At 39.7% G+C, this 20,948-nt stretch overlaps 2 protein-coding genes across 6 annotated transcripts in view; one reads left to right on the top strand and one right to left on the bottom strand.

The window, feature by feature from the left end:
• The window catches only part of CROT (carnitine O-octanoyltransferase), a 101,270-nt gene extending 95,150 nt beyond the window's left edge, over window positions 1–6,120 (top strand). The window contains exon 20 of the mRNA XM_089917751.1: window positions 343–6,120. The gene's annotated coding sequence lies outside the window, so the exon portion shown is untranslated. The remainder of the gene's footprint in view (window positions 1–342) is intronic.
• Window positions 1–20,948, bottom strand: part of ABCB4 (ATP binding cassette subfamily B member 4) — a 76,021-nt gene that overhangs the window by 31,702 nt on the left and 23,371 nt on the right. For 3 of the 5 annotated variants that reach the window (XM_089917746.1, XM_022588347.3, XM_089917744.1), the window contains exons 10-17: window positions 19,679–19,792; window positions 18,518–18,628; window positions 18,170–18,295; window positions 15,574–15,777; window positions 15,055–15,225; window positions 6,250–6,411; window positions 3,302–3,463; window positions 494–640 (exon numbers count right to left, since the gene is read on the bottom strand). In XM_089917746.1, the coding sequence (XP_089773872.1) occupies window positions 494–640; window positions 3,302–3,463; window positions 6,250–6,411; window positions 15,055–15,225; window positions 15,574–15,777; window positions 18,170–18,295; window positions 18,518–18,628; window positions 19,679–19,792 (1,197 nt within the window). The remainder of the gene's footprint in view (window positions 1–493; window positions 641–3,301; window positions 3,464–6,249; window positions 6,412–15,054; window positions 15,226–15,573; window positions 15,778–18,169; window positions 18,296–18,517; window positions 18,629–19,678; window positions 19,793–20,948) is intronic. The other 2 variants (XM_022588363.2, XM_022588381.2) reach the window with 1 other exon arrangement.

The raw sequence follows: 20,948 nt of genomic DNA, 5'->3' as shown, positions 1-20,948 counted from the left end.
TAACCCTCAGCCATCCTAGGAGGCAGGTTTATTTTGCAGATGAAGAAACTGAGGTACAGCAAGGGAAAGCATTTGCCCAATTTGCACAGCGATTAAGTGGTGAGGCCGGTCTGTCCCCAGAGCCTAGCCTCTTGAACACTTGAGAGTTGAACTCTTCCCCTGCCCCACCACCCAGCCATCCAGTGAGACATGCATCTCCTCTCCACAGACGGGATGGGGAATCACTGCCTGACACCAGTTCATCCAAATGAAGACAGTGAATCAGAATGCCTTCTTCAGGGAATTTACAGTTTCTAATTTCATTGATAGCATAACTTGCCTGTTTTTTCTTTTGCCTCACAGCTTTCCTCCAAAGGGAATTAAAACCTCGGGCTTAGTTTGATGGGAGGCTGCTTTACTGCAAAATGGACCAGGTCGGCATGAGAACTGATGTAATGGTGAAGTGACTTCATCACTTCACCATCAAGCTGTCCCGTGGTGTTTTCAGCCTCACCTCTATAAGCTCTGAGAAGATGACCGAGAAGGCCGGCTGCAGCGCCCCGTTGGCAGCAGCACACAGAGTTCCCACCACAAAGTAGGGCCATTCTGTTTTATTCAGTTTCAGGATCTTCATAAAAGACACCGACGGCACAGTTTCATCCTGGAACACATACATGTCAGGACAAAAAGGTGACAACACTACCGTCACTGGAGCTTATGGACACAGAGAAGGCCTGGCATCACCCTCCAGGAACTTGCTAACTAGGTGCACAGAGTGACCAGGCTCCGGCGAACCACTAGAGGGTTGGACAGGATGTTACCAAACGTTAACTCTGTCCGTTGACTACACGGCGTAAGCTGAGTATGAGTCCTTCACCCAAGAAGCAACCTTCATGGTGTGACCAGCCCATCTCTATTCCAGCCTCGGCAGAGTGGGCAGAAGCAGGATCTGGGCACAAAATGCCCTAGAATTCAAGTCCAGTTCAAGTCCGGCATGATGCTGGGGTCACATGAGACAAGACCCATGAAGGGATGGGTAAGTGTCCTCACCAACACAAGGCGCCATGATTAACCTGAGGACGTGGGCCTGGTCTCCTCACCCCGGAACCCTGCCCAGCGATGCCTTTTCTGTGACGTGTTCCCAGCTCACAAAACTAAAGTAACTACTCCCCTTTTCTTTCACCACTGTTCCCTCTGAGGACTTCTTCCATTGCATAGCTTAGCTTGTTTTGTGATCCCCCCACCCTGTTTGTTTACATGACTCTGCTTCTTTGTTTGTTTTCCTTTGTTTACATGACTCTACTTGTTTGTTTGTTTGTTTTTAAGGTGAAGACTATGTCTTTATATCCCTAGAAATAGCCCAATGCCTGGCACACATCGGGTTCTCAGCAAATGCTGAACTCAGTGTCTGGTCAAGCATGAAGGATTTAGGTCACATAAAGGAGAGTATTCTGACTACAGAGGTGGTTTAACAGTAAACTAGATACAAAAGGTGCCTATGGAATCCCACAGCCTTACAGTTGTTTAAATAGGTCATGTTTGTGTCTCTATGAAAAAGAGAACATGGGAATAGTTTCTATTCAGCCCTCCTCTTTCAAGCCACCCGTTTTCTCTGCATTTTAGGGTGTTTTTTTCCTCCCTAGTTAACATCGTGTAGCCCTGGTCTCCAGCCTGTTAAACGAGCTGAGGCTGCTCTTCACACACCAACAGGTCCTCCAGGCCCTTCTGATCAGACTTAATTTCCCCCACTCCTTGGGCACATTGTTTATCCCTCTATGATGGCACTTAGGACAGTCTTGTTGATGTGGCGTTTTCTGACTCCCACTCTTCTCTGTGCATTTCTCAAAGAGAAGGGCTCCTCTAAAATACCAGACTCTCAAGATTTAGCAGCATAACTGTCCAGATAAATGAGGAAATGAGAAGTAAATACTTCCACAGCCAAAAAGGGGGAAATTGTTTATCTTACGGATGATAATGCAGCTCCACAATAATTCAATTGTTATTCTCTTTCCATAAATACACCAAGATTGAGACCTCTGAGAGAGCCCTCGTAATCTCTGCAGTCAATAACATTGTGGGCAGAGAAAAACAGATGCAGTGAATTCTCGGTAGGATTAGTGTCTTCAGGCCAATACAAAAGTAAAAATAAACTCAGCTTTTATCAATAAACAACATCAAAAGGCATTCTCAAACCATTTCTTAAAATCATAAAATATCTTTTCTTGGAATGGATTCCCTTTTTATCAATATTATAAAGGCTTCTGTTAACTTGAATTAATAACATCCCAAGTCTTCAGGTGAGAAACGTTAAAGAATGTACACTTTGGCTATTTCTGGTTATTCTCCTTTGTCTTAGTAAGAGAATTCCAATCTTATTCAGAGTAGCAATGCATATAACAAAAAGATTCAGTTATCTACCCTTCCTTGTAGCTAAGTAGCGCCATGTGATTAAGTTATGGCCAGTGACATATAAATAAAAGTACTGTATCGGACTTATGGAAAATCTTTGCTTCTTCTTGCTCCTTGGAACACAGATGTGATGGCTGGAGCTTCAGGAGCCATTTTCGATCATTGAGAATGGAAGCTACATGCCAGGATAGTGAGGATAAATATGAAAGGAACCTGAATCCATGGTAACCATGGCAGAGTCACCATTCTAGCCCTGGGTTTCTCACCTTTAAGATTTTTTTATGTGAAAGAGAAATAAAACCTCTTATTTTTCTTAAACTGATATTAATCTGAGTTTCCTAGCACAGAAATCAAAAGTAATCCTACCTACTAGAGCATGCAAATATCAGGGCCTCTTACTTTAGACCAGCCTTATTTATCTCTGGACCTCAAAAATAAGTGGAATATCTAGTTTTAATTTTAAGCATCTAAGCACAAAGACTATGTTTTTGGATCTTTTTTCATTGGAAATCCAATTTTAATTGGAATTGATTTCAATTTTTGACAAATACATTTAAAATTTGATATTTCCCTTTTTTTTTTTTTTTTTTTGCGATACACGGGCCTCTCACCGCTGTGGCCTCTCCCGCTGCAGAGCACAGGCTCCGGACGCACGGGCTCAGCGGCCATGGCTCATGGGCCCAGCCGCTCCGCGCCATGTGGGATCCTCCCGGACCGGGGCACGAACCCGCGTCGCCCGCATCGGCAGGCGGACTCCCAACCACTGCGCCACCAGGGAAGCCCATGATATTTCCCTTTTTTAAGAGGAGTATGGCTCATGGCAGGAATCCTCTGTGCCTGCAATATACTTGCAAGACTAAGAATTTCAACAGCAAAACTAAACAACTAAGGATTTAAGTGAAAAACAACTCACAAGTTCAATGGTTTCCACATCAAAGGCATTCTGATACTTTCGCGAATTCCTCAGGCTTTTATGAAAAGAACTCCTAACTATGGGACGAGCCAAACCCATGGCAGGGTTTTCATCAGTTCGTGCAACTTTAAATTCTTCTGGCTGGATCTGGCTTCCTAATGTCTAAAAGAAGAACAAAACATTGAATTGTGTGTGTGCCTGTGTCCAGACGGATGTAACCTCCAAGTTTAGAACCATACAGCCATTTGAATATCACGTGTCAAGACTTTCAGATTCCGTCACAGCTTCTCAGTCAAAGTTAGCTGCAAAGTGTCAAGAAGTATATCAACACGTGGAAGTAAAAGAGGTTACAAAGGACAGAAAGGTTAAATTCAGTGTGAAACCTGGAATATAAAAATATTCTCTAAAAATTAAAAGGCAAAGTATTCATTATCCAGCAGGTAACTGGGAATTTCCTCAATACGCCAGGATCCAGAGAACAAGTTAGAGAGTACCACAGGGCAGAAGAATAAACAGAAACATTACCCAGGGCTCCTTTTTTTTTTTTTTTTTTTTTTTTTTCCTGCGGTACGCGGGCCTCTCACTGTTGTGGCCTCTCCCGTTGCGGAGCACAGGCTCTGGACGCGCAGGCTCAGCGGCCATGGCTCACGGGCCCAGCCGCTCCGCGGCATGTGGGATCCTCCCGGACCGGGGCATGAACCCGTGTCCCCTGCATCAGCAGGCAGACTCTCAACCACTGCGCCACCAGGGAAGCCCCCAGGGCTCATTTTTATAAACAAGGAAAAGCTGGTCACTGCCCGAGGGAGGCTGTTAATCTGGCTGAGTACCATCATGTTTCTTCCTCAGAGTCCTGCAGAGATTCATCCACACCTCACCCCAGGGGAACAGTCCTGCAGGTTCAGCCTCAATGCCCACTTTGGGATCAACTCTCTCCTTAAAGGGTCAGGAAGAGGGATAATTTAAGGACCTTTAGCTCAATGCTAGATGAGGGAATATCAACCCAACCTTCCTGGAGTCTAACTTTGTTCTCTGTTTGCTTCCGCCATGTCTGAGTCCACATCTTAATGCTTTGTCCAGGACCTCAGTTCTTGTGCTATTGTCTTTTTCCCTTCAGGTCCTGTCCCCAAACCCAATTATCTGGCTAGTGCCTTACTGTACCCACAGAGGCTGTCTGTCTTGAGCTCTGGATCTAATCTGATCCTACTTTCCAGTTGTGCTTTCAGCACCTGACAGAATATTGCCCTTGTGCCTTGAACCCCACTGAAGGTACGCTCTGCTTGGTGGACTTCCTTGTTTCCCACTGGAACGGTTTCATACCATCTCCCAGCAAAAGCCAACCTAGTGGGACTTCCCTGGTGGCGCAGTGGTTAAGAATCCACCTGCCAATGCAGGGGACACGCGTTCGATCCCTGGTCCGGGAAGATCCCACATGCCACGGAGCAGCTAAGCCCGTGCGCTACAACTACTGAGCCTGCGCTCTAGAGCCTATGACCCACAACTACAGAAGCCCGCGTGCCTAGAGCTCACGCTCTGCAACAAGAGAAGCCACCACAATGAGAAGCCCGTGCACCGCAACAAAGACCCAACGTAGCCAAAAATAAATAAATAAGTAAATAGATTTATTAAAAAACAAAAAAACAACCTAGCTTAGAGACTTAGTCTTGTAACTGGTCCCCACATCCTCACTTCCATCCACTCCCACACTGCTATCAGAGTCACTTTCCTGAAGGGCAGTCCTGCTCAAATCACACCCCAGCTCAACAATCTTCCACGGTTCCCCACCACATGCTCGAGCCTGGCTCCCCCAAATTCTAGCACATGGCAAGTCAAACTGAACCACTTCTCATCAATCCTTTTCTTATCTTTTTCTCCTTTTGTCATCTTGTCCATGCTATCTCAACAGACAGTTCTTCCAATAAGCCCATTCTGATTTTAGACTTCTTCTATGACCAAATGCATAATCCCTCTCTCTATCTCATAATATACTTTTCTGTGCCTCACCTAAAGCCCTCATTTACTGGGAGCTGAGGTCATTGAGCTCCAAAGCCAAGATGGCCACTTTTCACCAGTTGATAAAAAGTATATATTTGAAACCAATAGCCCTTATTTCCTACACCTGGATATACTTCAGCTGCCTCGAATATTCAACCATAAAAAATAAAACAATAAATGTTGAAAGGAAATATGGGTGAATATCCTAAGAACAACCCCAAATCCTGAAGACATGGAGAGGAAAAATGATAATCTAATCACATACAATTTTAAAGCTTTTTTTATGGCAGCCAACCAAACAACAAAGTGAAGTTGAGAGAACAAAGCAGGAAAAATACTTTCAATACATGCAAGAGAAATGTGTATTTCCTTTTTATGCAAGGTGTTCTTATAAATCAATAAGAATATCATGAACAACTCAACAGGAAACAGCCTAATACAGGAACAGACGCTTTCACAGAGGAAAACAGACAAACAGCCAAGGAACGTGTGAAAAGATGCTGAGGACCCATTAAAATGATAGGATCTGGGTGATGTGTATCTGAAATGTGAAGAAAAAGAACAAAATTATGTACATACTAGTTACAGTTATATCAAAGCAAATGTATATACTTTTACAAATATAAGAATCATGTTTACAGAATAACATATTTTTAGGTTCTTTATTTTGCAAAGTTGCTCAAGAAGTTCATTCCCCAGGCAATTAAGAATCTCTGTCCTAAAGAGTAAGTTCAAACTGTTTTGGGCATTTTCCTTTATTTTCCTCCCCCCTCACCTTTCTCTTTAGAGATTCTTTCAACGACTCTAAATTAAAGTCTCAGATGTATATTTTAGGCATCTTCCTGAAAACTTCTTATTTCTCAACATGGCATTAGCTACATGATATTTTAATAAACAAAATAAAGAATACTATATTGAGGAGAAAACAGCAGAAGAACTTCCCAGGAAGCAGATACCTGCATGTTAACAAGCCTGAAGTACACCCCTTCCTTCTTCATTAGTTCTTTGTGGCTTCCTTGCTCCACAATGACTCCATCCTCAAACCCAGCAATGACATCTGCATTTCGGATTGTAGACAATCGGTGTGCTATCACTACGGTGGTCCGGCCTTCCCTGGCCTAAAGGGGAGAAGGACAAACATGTAAGGCAGGAGGGTTACGATGTCCCGCACTGTCAACTAACACACAATTAAGCACTTGGATGGAGGTGTTTGTGGATGATGCAAGAGCAGCTCACCATCCCCGGGTGATTAGGCCACAAAGGCATCACTCACCTGTGAATGGCTAAAAGGAGACTTAAGTTCTGGACCGGACAGGAGGCCAGTCCCTCCAGGATGAGGATGGATAACTCTGGAGGTCTACAACCCTTCTCAAATGTTTTCATACCTGTGTGAGGAGCCCTCGTTCTGAGTTATACGATATGTGAGAGACTTTAGCAGAAGCATGTTCAGAAGTTGTTGCCACATACAGTCTTCTCCAGAGCACTTCTGTAGTGCCTGATTTTGACTGTAATTCTAATGGACTACATGCAGGCAGCTTAGGTGAAAACATACCCTGGGATACGGATGGTTCACATCATGGTTCAAAGACCATCTGAATTCCAAACTCTGGAGTGGGGCCATTAACTATGATTTTTAACAAGTGCTTCAGGTGATTTTTACGGATGCTGAAATCTACAAATCACCCCCCCAAGTAGCTCCCTGAACTCACATGTCATTGGCTTGGTGGGTGTATGAACGGGCATTTACAACCTGGAAAGTGCCCATCAAACTCTTCATGTTATGTCATTAACAATGGCTATTGTTTTTTAATACTCATTAGCCCTATCAAGACTAACCACTTCTTAAGACCACTGCTACTCTGAGGCAATAAAGCCACATCCTTAGGATGGTTATTAGAGTACAGCCAAAGTCACCTAAGTAGTTAAAAAGATAGAAATGAGAGGCTAATCATCAAAAAATCTACAAACAGTAAATGCTGGAGAGGGTGTGGAGAAAAGGGAACCCTCCTACACTGTTGATGGGAATGTAAGTGGATACAGCCACTATGGAGAACAGTATGGAGGTTCCTTAAAAAACTAAAAATAGAGCCACCATAGGATCCAGCAATCCCAATACTGGGCATACACCCTGAGAAAACCATAATTCAAAAAGAGTCATGTACCACAATGCTCACTGCAGCTTTATTTACAATAGCCAAGACATGGAAGCAGCCTAAGTGCCCATCGACAGATGAATGGATAAAGAAGATGTGGCACATATATACAATGGAATATTACTCAACCATAAAAAGAAACAAAATTGAGTTATTTGTAGTGAGGTGGATGGACCTAGAGTCTGTCATACAGAGTGAAGTAAGTCAGAAAGAGAAAAACAAACACCATATGCTAACACATATATATGGAACCTAAAAAAAGGAAAAAAAGGTTCTGATGAACCTAGGGGCAGGACAGGAATAAAGACACAGACGTAGAGAATGGACTTGAGGCCACAGGGAGGGGGAAGGGTAAGCTGGGACGAAGTAAGAGAGTAGCACTGACATATATACACTGCCAGATGTAAAATAGATAGCTAGTGGGAAGCAGCTGCATGGCACAGGGAGATCAGCTCCGTGCTTTGCAACCACCTAGAGGGATGGGATAAGGAGGGTGGGAGGGAGACGCAAGAGGGAGGGGATATGGGGATATACGTGTGCATATAGCTGATTCACTTTGTCACACAGCAGAAACTAACACAACACTGTAAAGCAATTATACTCTAATAAGATGTTAAAAAAAAAAGGCTAGATTTATAATAGCCAAAAAGTGAGAACAAATCCAAATGTTCATCAGTTGATCAAAAGATAAATGCAAGGTGGTATATCCATACAATGGAATAATAATGGGCCAGAAAAAGGAATGAGATTCTGATGCGTGTTTCAATATGGATGAACCTTGAAAACATTATGCTAAGTGAAAGAAGCCAGTCACAAAAGACCATGCCTCGTATGATTCTATTTATATAAAATGTCCAGAATGGGCAAATCCACAGGGAGAGAAAGCAGATTATTGGTTGCCAAGAGCAAGGGTGAGGGTGGAATGGAGAGTGGCTGCTAATCGGTACAAGGTTTCCTTTCAGGATGATGAAAATATTCTGCAGTGAGACTGTGCTGATGGTTGCAAAATCTTGTGAATGTATTGAAAAAAACAACGAACTGTGCATTTTAAAAGGGTGAACTTTATGGTATCTGAATTATATCTCAACTTTTTTAAAAAGAGCATCCATGAAAATTCTGAAAAAGTTAATGAGTATCTGGGTAATATCTCCACCAGATACTAAAACATAAAAACCTACAGCAATTAGGGCTTCCCTGGTGGCGCAGTGGTTAAGTATCTGCCTGCCAACGCAGGGCACACGGGTTCTGGCCCTGGTCCGGGAAGATCCCACATGCCGCGGAGCAACTAAGCCCGTGCGCCACAACTACTGAGCCCGCGCTCTAGAGCCCATGAGCCACAACTACTCAGCCCGCGCGCCTAGAGCTCGTGCTCCACAACAAGAGAAGCCACCACAATGAGAAGCCCACGCACCGCAATAAAGAGTAGCCCCCCCCCCCGCTCACCACAACTGGAAAAAGCCCGCAGGCAGCAACAAAAACCCAATGCAGCCAAAAATAAATAAATAAATTAAAACAAAAAAAAGCTACAGCAATTAAAATAGTAAAGTCTGGGGGAAGCTATCACGTGAAAAGACAATTTGATCAATAGAACCATATAGAGAGTCCAGAAACAGACATGAAACATTTAAGAATTAGTATGATAGTATGAATAAATATGCTTTGTCTCTGTCTCTCTGTAGACAGAAGGTGGACTATGGAGCCAATTTTGTAGCCACCTGGAAAAAAATAATGTGGTCTTTCTTCTTCACTCCTTACTCTGAAATAACCAGATGAATCAACTGTGTTTAAATAAATATAAAAGAGTTACATCATAAAAAGAGAGAGAGACTAGAGCATAACTATTGGACAACATTTAAGACTGTTCTTTGATTTTTAGCATATGGGCCCCAAAGAAACATTCATAAGTATTTACTGATTTACTGATATGGAAGCTGCATGGCTTTGTCCATGTATGATAAGGCAGAGAGGAAATACTTTGATCAACCTAATTATATTCACGATACTAACAGTGATGAGTAAACTGCTGACAGTGACTGCGTTATCATTATGATAATAATAGGTTGATGCTATATCAACTTAAAAAAAACAGAGGAATCGGAGTCAGACTTGTGAGTAAGTGACTGGTGTGCAGGAGAAACAAAGTGTGCAAAGTTGCTAATTTCAAAATTAGCAACTGTCACCCTTGACCGAGATTCTTTGGCCAGAGTAGAGGAGATCTGACACAAAGGGCTATTTTCAAACACCCCAGTGATGACAAAACATTGGCAAATAAATACCCTAGGTTCAAGGACACCAACTATTAAGAAATTTGGAACTTCTACTAATTTTGGATGTGTAGGAATGAAAGGCAGGCCCAAACAAAAGAAGTACTATTCCATGAGCCTTTCTGGAACTTCTGAAAAAAAAGCATAAAATGAAACTTTTGGCGATCATTTCATTAAATCACTACTCTGGTTCTTTTCTTGCCCCTCCAGTATGGAAACACTATGAGTAGGAGAGTGTGTGTAGGTATGAAACTTTGTGATTACTGACTTTCTTTAAAAACTCAAAATATCAAGTCTGCTTTTCTATTCTTCTTTAAGACCTTATATTGGAAAAACCTATTATTTATTTTGATGAATAACTGCTATCTATTGAGCCAAAAGCAGAAATGGTCATTAGTCATTTTTTTAATGTAGACATGTATCATCTCAATGACCTTGGCCATGGTAATCAATTCAGTAAAAATTTATTTAGGCTTTACTATGGGCAAGGCACTGGAGTAGGTGCTATAGAGACACAAACATGAACCATTTATTAATTCTGCCTTTTGGGTGTTTATTCTTTCTAAGACAGAGGAGGCATATAAATAAATAGCTAACTACAATAACTTGGTACCACAAGAGGTATTGATAAATGTATAAAGGATCCACAAAAGGAAAATATTATTCTTCCAGGCTAGGTAATAAGGGAGGAAAACCAACTATAATAGTAATATATCCTTATGCTCCTCAGAGGAAAAATAATTAATTACAAAATTCAACTTTTCATTGTTGAAAGAGAGGTGGTATATAAATAGATGGACCAGCCAACTGACTGACTAGTATCACTGGGGGGAGTACAGTAATGAAGGATTTCCCTTTTAAAGACACAGCTTATAGTCTGCACAATACATCAGTGTAGTTATCTTGCAATGTATGGAGTCAACTGGGTAGATTATAAACTGTCTGCAGCAACTACGGTGGATAAAACATGGGCACAAACACTTTGCAGCTACTCCCTTTCAGAGGCGGAGTCTATTTTTCCACCTCATCAAATCTGGGCAGTCCTTGTGACTTGCTTTGACCTAACCATATGAAGGAATTAATGCTTGTGCAATTTCTGAAGCACAGACTTCAAGAGGCCTTATAGCTTGTGTGTTTGCCATCTTTGAAAGCTACCTGGAAAGGAAACTTGTCTGGTCTACTTGAAGATGAGAAGCCTACCGGAGGAGAATCAAGCTGCCTCAGGCAACAGCCATCACCAACTTCTAGGCACATGAGGGAGGCCATCTTGAACATTCCAGCCCAGATGACCCTGAGCTGAGTGTAGCTGCCTGGGGAGACTAGGCAAAACCAATAGAGGAATCACACCAGCCAACCCACTAAGTGCTGGATTAAAGCAACTGATATGGAAATTGGTAATTAGACTGGGATGCTACTGTAACAAAACCCTAAAACATGTGACATTGGATTTGGGACTGGGATCTGAGTGGCAGGCAGTGGCAAGAAGGGAGGTGATGATACTGTTAGTGGAGACTGGAAGAAAAGTAAGGAAATTGCTATTGGAGGCTGGAAAGACAGTGACCTGTGTTATGTAACCTTAGAATAACTGGAAAAATTGTTCCCTGTAGTAACTTGGAAGAAAGATATTTTATCTAATGAACTTGTACATCTGGCTAAGGAGATTCCAGAGATCTCTAAACAGAATGTTGAAAGTGCCAGGCTGTATATGATAAGGTATGAGAAGAAAATGATGAGCTAAAGAAGAAGCCATTTGGTTTGCAAGGTGAATTTAGAAGCTACAAAGAAGACGCAGTACTTGCTGGGTTGGAAAAATGAATTGTTAATCATCCAATCAAATGAGACCAAAGATCAAATCAAGGTGTAGGTGTAAGATTTTTTTGTTAAAATCTCTGAAAATTTTATGGCAAATTCTAGTAGACACTCTCTGCTACTTAGGGCTTCTAAGGCTCTAAAGGGTTTTCTAATAGCAGCTTCATATACAGCCCAAAGTAGAGAGAGGCTTGCCCCCCCAAAAAATTAAAGATGTAACTTTTGGGGCTTAAGCAAACTACAGTCAAATTCTAAGCAAACTCACAAAGTCTTTAAGAGAGTCCATCAGCTTGGACTAAAAGAGACTGAGAAAATTAAAAATGTAAAGAGGCCTCTGGGTCTCAAATTTCTATGAGCAGAAAGTATGCTGAGAAAGTTACTCAGCTGCAGACATGGGCCCTTTCTTATGGGAAAGGAAAGAGCTCTCAGAGGGAGAATCTGAGAGCCCAGAGGTTGGAGCCCCAAACCAAGCAGAAAAAGTGCACTAGGGAACCCATTCTACTAAGGGTAGAATTGAGCCTTAATCAAGGAATGTTTCCTTTCCTTGGAGCAGTGGGGTAATTGGCAACATGCATCTGACTGCATTTCAAAATTGCTATGGAGCAGTAACTGCTACGTGCTTCCTGTTTTCCTTTTTGAATAGGAGTGTCTGTTATAATTAGCCTGTCCCTGCCTCAACATTACATGGTGGGTATATGTGTGGAAGATAACGTCTCTTTAGTTCATAGTCCTCTGGATCAAGATGAGCTTAACATGAAGAATCTCATCCATATCTGGACCACATACACGTCTTCAGGTACTGACTTTGAGCCTGATCTCATAACTGTATGAAAATTTTGAGGGTCTTGGGAAGAGGTGGATTTATTTTGCACTTGGGAGAAATGTAAATAATTGTGGCAGAGAGTGTGCTGTGGAAGATTAAATATGGTCATAGATCCTTTACAGCTCACCCATCAAGAAACAGAATCTATTTCCTCACTCCTTCAATCTGGGCTAGCCTTGTGACTTTCTGTGACCAATAGAATGTGGTGAAAGTGACACTGTGTGAGTTCTGGAGTCTAAGCCTCTAGACGTCTTATAGCTTCTGCCTCTAGATACACTGGCCTGAGACTTCTGTGTAAAGAAGCTGGGTTAGCCTATTGTATGAGTGAGTACAAGCATGAGTATGAGATGCTCAACCAACAGCCAGCACGTGAGTGAGGCCATCTTGGACCATTTTAGCTAAGTCAACCCTCCAGGTAAATACAGCCATATATGTGCTCAGGTAAAAATAGCAGAAGATCCACCCAGCCAATCTACAGAAGGATTGCTTTAAGCCTGAATTTGGGTTTGTTATGCAGCAATAGGTAACTGATTCAGCAATCAATAAAGGGAATAATAATCATGGTAATGGTAATGACCATAATAACTGCATTGTTTCTCATGGGCAAGGTATGTGCTAAGAGCTTTACATGCAGTATCTCATTTAATCTATTCAATCGTCCTATGACATTATTTCTCCCCCTTCCCCCCACCCCAATTACTTCTGCAATATCTCAGGCTTAGAGGACTCCCACCTCAGCCTGCCTGGCACCACAACCTGTGCCCTTAAGCACCACCCCAAGCTGCTAATGGCTTTTCTTGGAGATTTAAAAAAACTGGGAGTGATTCATGAGCTGTTTTTAAAGTCAATATGTAAAAGGTTATCAACTGAGGAGGGGGCCACAATCCTACAGAACACAAATTGCTAAAACTGAATGAAGTAACCTGTCCAAATATGAATTAAAACTTGCAAGGCTATAATTTTTGCTGACAGAATTCATATCATGAAAAACAACATCTCCAGTAATTCTGTTCATTTAGCACAGCAAGGGCTAACATATTGAATGTTTGTATCCTACAAAGTATTGGGACATGGGTCCTAGGGCTGAGTAGGACATTTTTTTTTTCACATAAATATCTCTCTTATCCTACCTAACTTTATGCTAAAAAGTCTATATTGACACATGAATGACCATTTATGTGTTTTGAGTTAAAATTATTTAATTTATGCATGTATTTATTTTTATGATTTCTTCATTTAAGTCACTTCTAATTAACTAAGCAAATACAATTCTTCTATGTATTATATTTTGTTTCCTTAATATCAAGACTTAATATACATGAAAGGAATATAATTGAGTATAAAAATTTGTGAGGAATAATTATCATAATCTTTCATTAATTATTAAATTACATTATATAAGATAAGCCAAAATATTAATCTGGTAAACCAGGAAGCATGAATTAACTACAGTTTATAGCACACAAGGCAACTGTGTTTACTTAGGATTCAGGTATAAATTTTCCTGAGAAAATGAGGTTCATATAGTTCATGTCTAAAATATCAAGACGATAGATACTACGTATAATTGAGTCACTTTGCTGTATACCTGAAACTAACACAACATTGTAAATCAACTATATTTCAATAAAAATAAAAAAATAAAACAAAATAAAATAGGTCAATTCAAAAAAATAAAATTTCAAGAGGCAGGTTGGATAGACTAAGTAACTTGCACATTTTATTACTAAACTTTCTCAAATCAAATATATTTATGGTACTTATGTGTTTGAAACCCATTTACATGACGTCATCTGACTCTGGTTTTAATACTGTGTTGTTATTACAGATGACTTCAGCACTGACCTTGAAAGTGTCTCAAGATAAGGTTCTTCCTTTGAAGCTTTAGTTTAGTAAAGATAACAGTGAGAGATTTACAAACTCTGAGCCAGGCCCATGAGCTCAGCAGCCTTAAAAAGTGTTGCTTATTGTGGTTGAGAATCTGCCTGCCAATGCAGGGGACACGGGTTCGGGCCTTGGTCTGGGAAGATCCCACATGCCGCGTAGCAACTGGGCCCGTGAGCCACAACTACTGAGCCTGTGCGTCTGGAGCCTGTGCTCCGCAACAAGAGAGGCCTCGGCAGTGAGAGGCCCGCGGACCGCGATGAAGAGTGGCCCCCGCTCACCGCAACTACAGAAAGCCCTTGCACAGAAACGAAGACCCAACACAGCCAAAAATAGATAAATTTTTTTAAAAAGTGTTGCTTATTTATATGCTTAGAAAAACATGCAAGTTGAACTTTATTTCCAGAAAGCATCCATTCATTTTCATGAATAGATAAAGACGATGTACTGCCTACAAAATAAGGCAAATATTTGAACTGCTTTTCAGCTGGACCACTGCGTAAGTAACCAGATTTTTCTTTGTACATTTTACCACAACTACTTTTGATCAAAGCCCTAGCCTATGTGCAAGAAAAAAACAAAGCTAAGCGGCTCACTGCACAGGTTTGGATTAGGGCTCACTGCACCTTGGTCAAAGCAAGCCAGTTAATGGGCTGCCCACCTCTCTCTGCAATGCGCCTTGACAGAAAGGAGAAACCAAGAAAGCCCCACGGGAGAGCTTCATTTGCTCTTATGTTTATGTTTTTCAACCTAGACTCACAAAGCATTGGCAAGAATTTTCAATAAAGTTTCAACTGGCTGGCCTTCAGGTGTTTAGGGTCCACTGACCTTATCCAAAGCTGCCTGTACCTCAGCTTCGCTCTCAGTGTCCAGCGCTGAGGTGGCCTCATCCAGCAGGAGGATCTTGGGGTTGCGAACCAGAGCCCGAGCGATGGCGATTCTCTGCTTCTGTCCACCACTCAGCTGGGCCCCTCTCTCTCCAACCAGGGTGTCAAATTTCTACAAGAGAAAGCATGGTGGAGCTCTTGAAGTATTTCAACTAGAAAAAGCTATGGAGCCTAAAAATTCATCAAGACATCAGGGAGCTTCATTTTGACCATCGTAATGAGTCACAAATTATAATAAAATAAATAATATCAAATTCTGACAAACTACTAACATACTCTGTATAAAATTTTGTATGTTTCATGTACCAAGCTATATGCTCCAACTGGATAATTCAAGGGACTTACCTAGCAAAGTTGGACAACCTTGTACCTCAAACATTATTAGCTTAACCTTTGAAGAAAAAACTCACATGAGTTGAAATTCTCATTTCGAGGGCAACTACATTAACAGAGGCTTTACCTGTGGTAGTTTCATGATAAACTCATAGGCGTTGGCTTCCTTGACAGCTTTCTTTATTTCATCCATTGTTACATTTCCACGGCCATAACGAATATTTTCAGCAATGGTGGTAGAAAATAGCACCGGCTCCTGACTCACCACTCCAATTATTTCCCTCAGGTACCTTAAGTTAAACATCCTAATATCCTGCCCATCGATGGTAATCTGAAAAAACAAAATACTTCCATTAAATATTTTAAACCTTCTGATATATAAAGCATCAAGACTCTAATTTGTTACCAAAAAAGCCTTAGCTAATATTTAACTTATTTCAGTGGTTAGAAATGAGAATTGGAAATAAAGCAATGTGGAAGACTAAAAATAAAAAGTGTATTCTCGGGCTTCCCTGGTGGCGCAGTGGTTGAGAGTCCGCCTGCCGATGCAGGGGACACAGGTTCGTGCCCCGGTCCGGGAAGATCCCACATGCCGCGGAGCGGCTGGGCCCATGAGCCATGGCCGCTGAGCCTGCGCTCGGCAACGGGAGAGGCCACAACGGTGAAAGGCCCGCATAGCGAAAAAAAAAAAAAGTGTATTCTCTCTTTTGATATTTATTATCTTACATATAGAGTTTTTTTATGGATGGATTATTCTCCATAAGTGATTATATATTCGGTAATACATTTTTGGCATAACTATTATTTTTGCTTACCATCACTAAATCTGAATTAAAATGTCCCTTTACCTACCTAGTCTACATATCATTTTGATGGCATTATGATGTTTTACTGTATGTAATATACCATAATTTACTTCAGCATTTCCCACCTGCTGAATATCTGGCTTCCTTCAAGGAACACTGAAGGACAATCATTGTAAAAGCACAGAAATACCAGGCCGAAGCGTATGATTTATTTTTTCTTCTCCGATAACAACTGCTTAACTTATACAGTGATTGGCATATGTTGGGCATTTATTATTTGCTGAATAAAGGTTGAATAAACAACCCTCTAAAAAGATTTTTAATAATTTACAATGTCAGCAGGAATATATAAATATATATCTGCTTCATTGTAATTTATTAGCTTTTATCATTTTAATGTCTTTTCTAATTAATAAGTGTGTGGTGGTAGCTTATATTTAATTCATATACAATTATAAGTGAGGTTGAACATTTCTTTAAACTTTTTACAAATCTACATTTATTCTCGAAAGATCTGCATGTTCATATCCTATGATAGAGTCCTATTAATTTCTAAAATAGTGATAATAGTTTTCCCACATATATCATAAATTATTTGTTCCAATTTATTGCTTTCTTTTATTATAGTTTTACTGATTTTTATGGGGAGAGATTTAAGGAAAAATTGAATCAGTCAACTGTACCACTGGGCATTTTTTCTATTATTTCAGCAGTAATAAAATTGCTAAATCACAATGTGAACAGTGAATATCTCTGAGTTATAGAATTTCTGAAGACGTTTTTCCCTGCTGACATGTATTTTCTTTAAAAAATGTATTACTCCAATAATAATTTAAAAAATAAGATGTTTTCAAATGCTTATCCTCAATGATTAGTATTTACTATGTTCTTTTTTAAAAATGAATAAAACTGTTTACACTTGAACCAACCTAGAGTTTGCTTTAGGAAATGAGGATGGCCCTATGTTCCTCCTTGGTGTATCAGATTTTTCAAAGAAGGTTTGTTAATTTTATTAAAGTAAATAAATAAATAATTTGTGTATCCTAGAAAACTCTGTATTCATTCCTGCAACCTCTGTTGTATCTCAATGCCTTTTTAGGTTTTTTTTGTTTCTCTTTGTAACTTGTAAACTTCTGTTTTCATTATTGTTGAATTATAATACATTTCATTGTCAGGTAAACTCAATGTCCAAAAGTTGGTGCAATTGAGGAAATTTGAATATATACTGTGGGCTCGTATTGTATTAACATTAAATTTACTGATTTTGATGATTGTTTTGTGATTATGTAAGAGAATGTCTTCTTCTCAGAAAATATATTCTGCTTTGCAGTACACCTGAAACTAACACAAACTGTAAATCAACTATACTCCAATAAATATAAATAAGTTAGAATTTATAACAAAATTTTTAAAGACCAAAAAATATTCCCTAGGCCATTACTGTTCTCCATGTCCCCAGAAGCTTCTTAGAGACTAACCCACTTTCCCCTTCAGATATTCCAACAATTAAGAAAACTCAACTGCCTTTGATGAATTTAATTACTGTCCTAAGATTTCTTGTGATCCTGAACACAAGGTTATTAATAATTGCTATATGGAATATTTTTGACAAAACTCAGTAAGTCCTCCCAGTGGTTTGGATGACTATTTTCCAGTGACCTAGTGGGTTATGAAAAGCTTAGTTGGAACAGAGGAGAGTGTTGTCTAGCTTCTTTGGCTTTTATCATCTTGAATACTTTCGTTAAAACAGCCCAAGGTTTTGAATGCATTATCCAGATGCATTGCAATTCTATAGTCTTTTTACCAAAATTGGATTCACATGCAAATTTGTTAACAAACAAAACAAAACAAAACAATTTCAGAGGCCTAATTGGTATCCAGCTTCCCACTTTGGAGAACATGGCTCTTCCCACTTACCATGCCCTCTGTGGGGTCATAGAGCCTCTGTATCAGCTGGACCACCGTGCTTTTCCCACAGCCGCTGTTCCCAACCAGGGCCACCATCTGACCGCTCTCTACCTTCAAGTTGAGGGCCTTTAAGATCTATGAGGGAAAAGAGAGAAAAAGAACACACTTCACAACAAAAGCCTAAAAGGGGAGTAATCTGATTCAATTTTAAATTTGGAAAAAAAGTACCAAATAAGGGAATATAATCTCAAAAGGAAAAAAGCACATACATATCAAAATAACAGAGACTACGGATTCTTTAAGATGATTAAACAATCAGTCTGAATTAGGAATTCCTATAAATATTACTTACAATACCTTGACATCAGGTCGAGCTGGATAACAGAAATGAACATCTTTGAACTCCAAATTCCCTTTGATGTTATCTGGTTTGTGTCCTCTCTCTGAAAAACTGTCAATTTTAGGATTCTAAATAAAACAAAATTCAATGACTATTCCATCATAGGACAAACAATTGCATTTTTAAGGAATATGCTTCAGCAAATTCCAAAAATAGGACCCAGAATGGCATCTCAAGTTGAAGACGGTGTGTGTTTGTGTGTTTAAGGAAATATTCCTTCTCAGAAAATAGGCTTTTCTTGAAAAGTACATAAGGGATATATTCATTTCATTTCATACGATATTTCACTTTAAGTTTCTGGCATATCCTCATAAATTTTCTAAATGGTCAAGCATGCACATTCCTACAGCTGCAATAACAAAAACATACTACCATGGGTATATCCAGGTATTTCAGCATTTAGTGAAAATTAGCTTATTCCTAAACAACAAATGTAATGGACTGGGTTGAGAAGACTGAACAATTGGTTAGAGCCAAGTTATTTAGGAACGATGTAAATTTTGTATATATGCAGAAGCTGAACAATTTTCTCATGACTTAGATTAATGAAATAGGAATTGCTTGGATTAAACAATCACATTTCAGTTACCTAGTTTGCATTTTCTCTGTGTAAATGCAGTGACATACTTATGTCAAAATGATTTTCTTTATTTCACTGCAGTCAGTACAACTTATGCAATATAGTTGATTCAAAATTGTATCATGCGCAGTGATCTTTTTTTTTTTTTTTGACAGGGGGCAACCACAGCAAAGCATACTATCAATTTTGGTCCCACCAGTAACTTTTCCATCCACTCATCCTGTATACAAATCATAATATTCTTAGTCTGGCTACAAAATGAAAGAGAAAAGGAGGAAAACTAGGAAGACAAACATCTTTGCTTTGAACTCTAATAATAACACACTAGTGCAGATGTACTTTCCCAAAATGAGATCAGTGCTATTTGATTATTTAAAGATAAACTTTCAGAAATATTAGTAAGAGGCATTTGATTTCATTTGTTACTAAGGAGAGGTTGTTCACTTGGCAAAATTTTCATAAGATGTTTAACTGAAAGCCAGATTTAATTAGCCAGACCTCAAAGAATTTTTCGGCATTAAAATAATAAATGACTCACATTATCAATAATAGCAAAGATCGCATATGCTGCTCCTCTTGCATTGGCAAAAGCATCAATACAGGGAGCAGCCTGTCCAATGCTGAAGGCTCCGATCATGATTGAGAAAAAGACCTGAGCAAAAAGAACACAAGGAAAAGTTATAAGTCCTATTCTGGAGTCCACCATCATCTCAAATATGATTTGTTTGGAACATACACTACCCAAAGGATCACGATTAGGTTTATCCCTTCAAAATTTTTTTGGCAAAAGAGCAAAATTTACAAAGTTACTATAGCATTTTACTGCATGAACAGGTTTCTTCATTCTCAAAAATATTTTTTTTGAAAAAAAAATATATTTTTTGTCTAGCTAGCCAAACTATCTGTTGCTTTTCTCCTGGACTTAGACAAAGTCAGAAAGATTTTTCAAACCTACTTCCTTGATTCTGAAGCTATTGCCACCAGAGGAAAACATTTTCCATCAGTATTATTTTTCAGTCCTATATGATTTTCTCTAACTATTCATGGAATTATACAGAATGTTCAAGATAAAACAGATTTTGGCCCCATGAAATTTTCCTTAAAAAGTACTATGTTATGTATTAATACATATTTTGGTAAGACTTTTAATATAAAAAATAATAGTTCATACATTATAAAACACTAAATCACACCTGTGTGCAATGATTAATATACAATTATTCTGTACTACAGCACACAAACTTAACACATTTCCCTTTATATTTTTTCACTAGGAAAATAAATTGATATAGAAAAGTCAACACTATAGCTTCAGGAATCCAGATTATTAACAAACGTTAACTGAAGAAAACATAAATGAAGAGAAATTACTCCTTTATCTCTGGGCATGCTGAAACATCTACTTATAGAGGTTTTCTCAGAAGACGGTAACGGTAACACTTCACATACCCAGAACTCAAATATCTCTCAAACATCTATCCACTACCTGCAATACAGAGAAAGACCAGTAAGAGAGCAAAACCGCCTCTACCAAAAGCAATGCTATGAAGTCAATGCACTAGAGTTCTCAGTCTTTATGCAGAGGGCATCGCTGGGCTCCCTGCATCACGGGTATCCCTCTGTAGCCCTACTCGGGAGAAGTCACTGTCTACATACTATAAATGGGGAGACCAGGCCAGAGAGGGCACACTCATCACAAAGGGTGAATGGCAGAGTCAGGATTCAATCTCCTCTCTTCCTAAAATTTAGCAAATGAGGAAGTAAAGAGAGGTGGAGAGCTTCCGAGCTGACAACCAGAGAGGAGACCA

Source organism: Delphinapterus leucas, chromosome 9, assembly GCF_059928025.1.
Source record: "Delphinapterus leucas isolate spDelLeu-1000000601 "Yukka" chromosome 9, BTC_Dleu_Yukka2, whole genome shotgun sequence".
Classification (NCBI taxonomy): domain Eukaryota; kingdom Metazoa; phylum Chordata; class Mammalia; order Artiodactyla; family Monodontidae; genus Delphinapterus; species Delphinapterus leucas.
The sequence above is the reverse complement of the archived record's forward strand: the minus strand, read 5'-3'. Positions and strand labels throughout refer to the sequence as shown.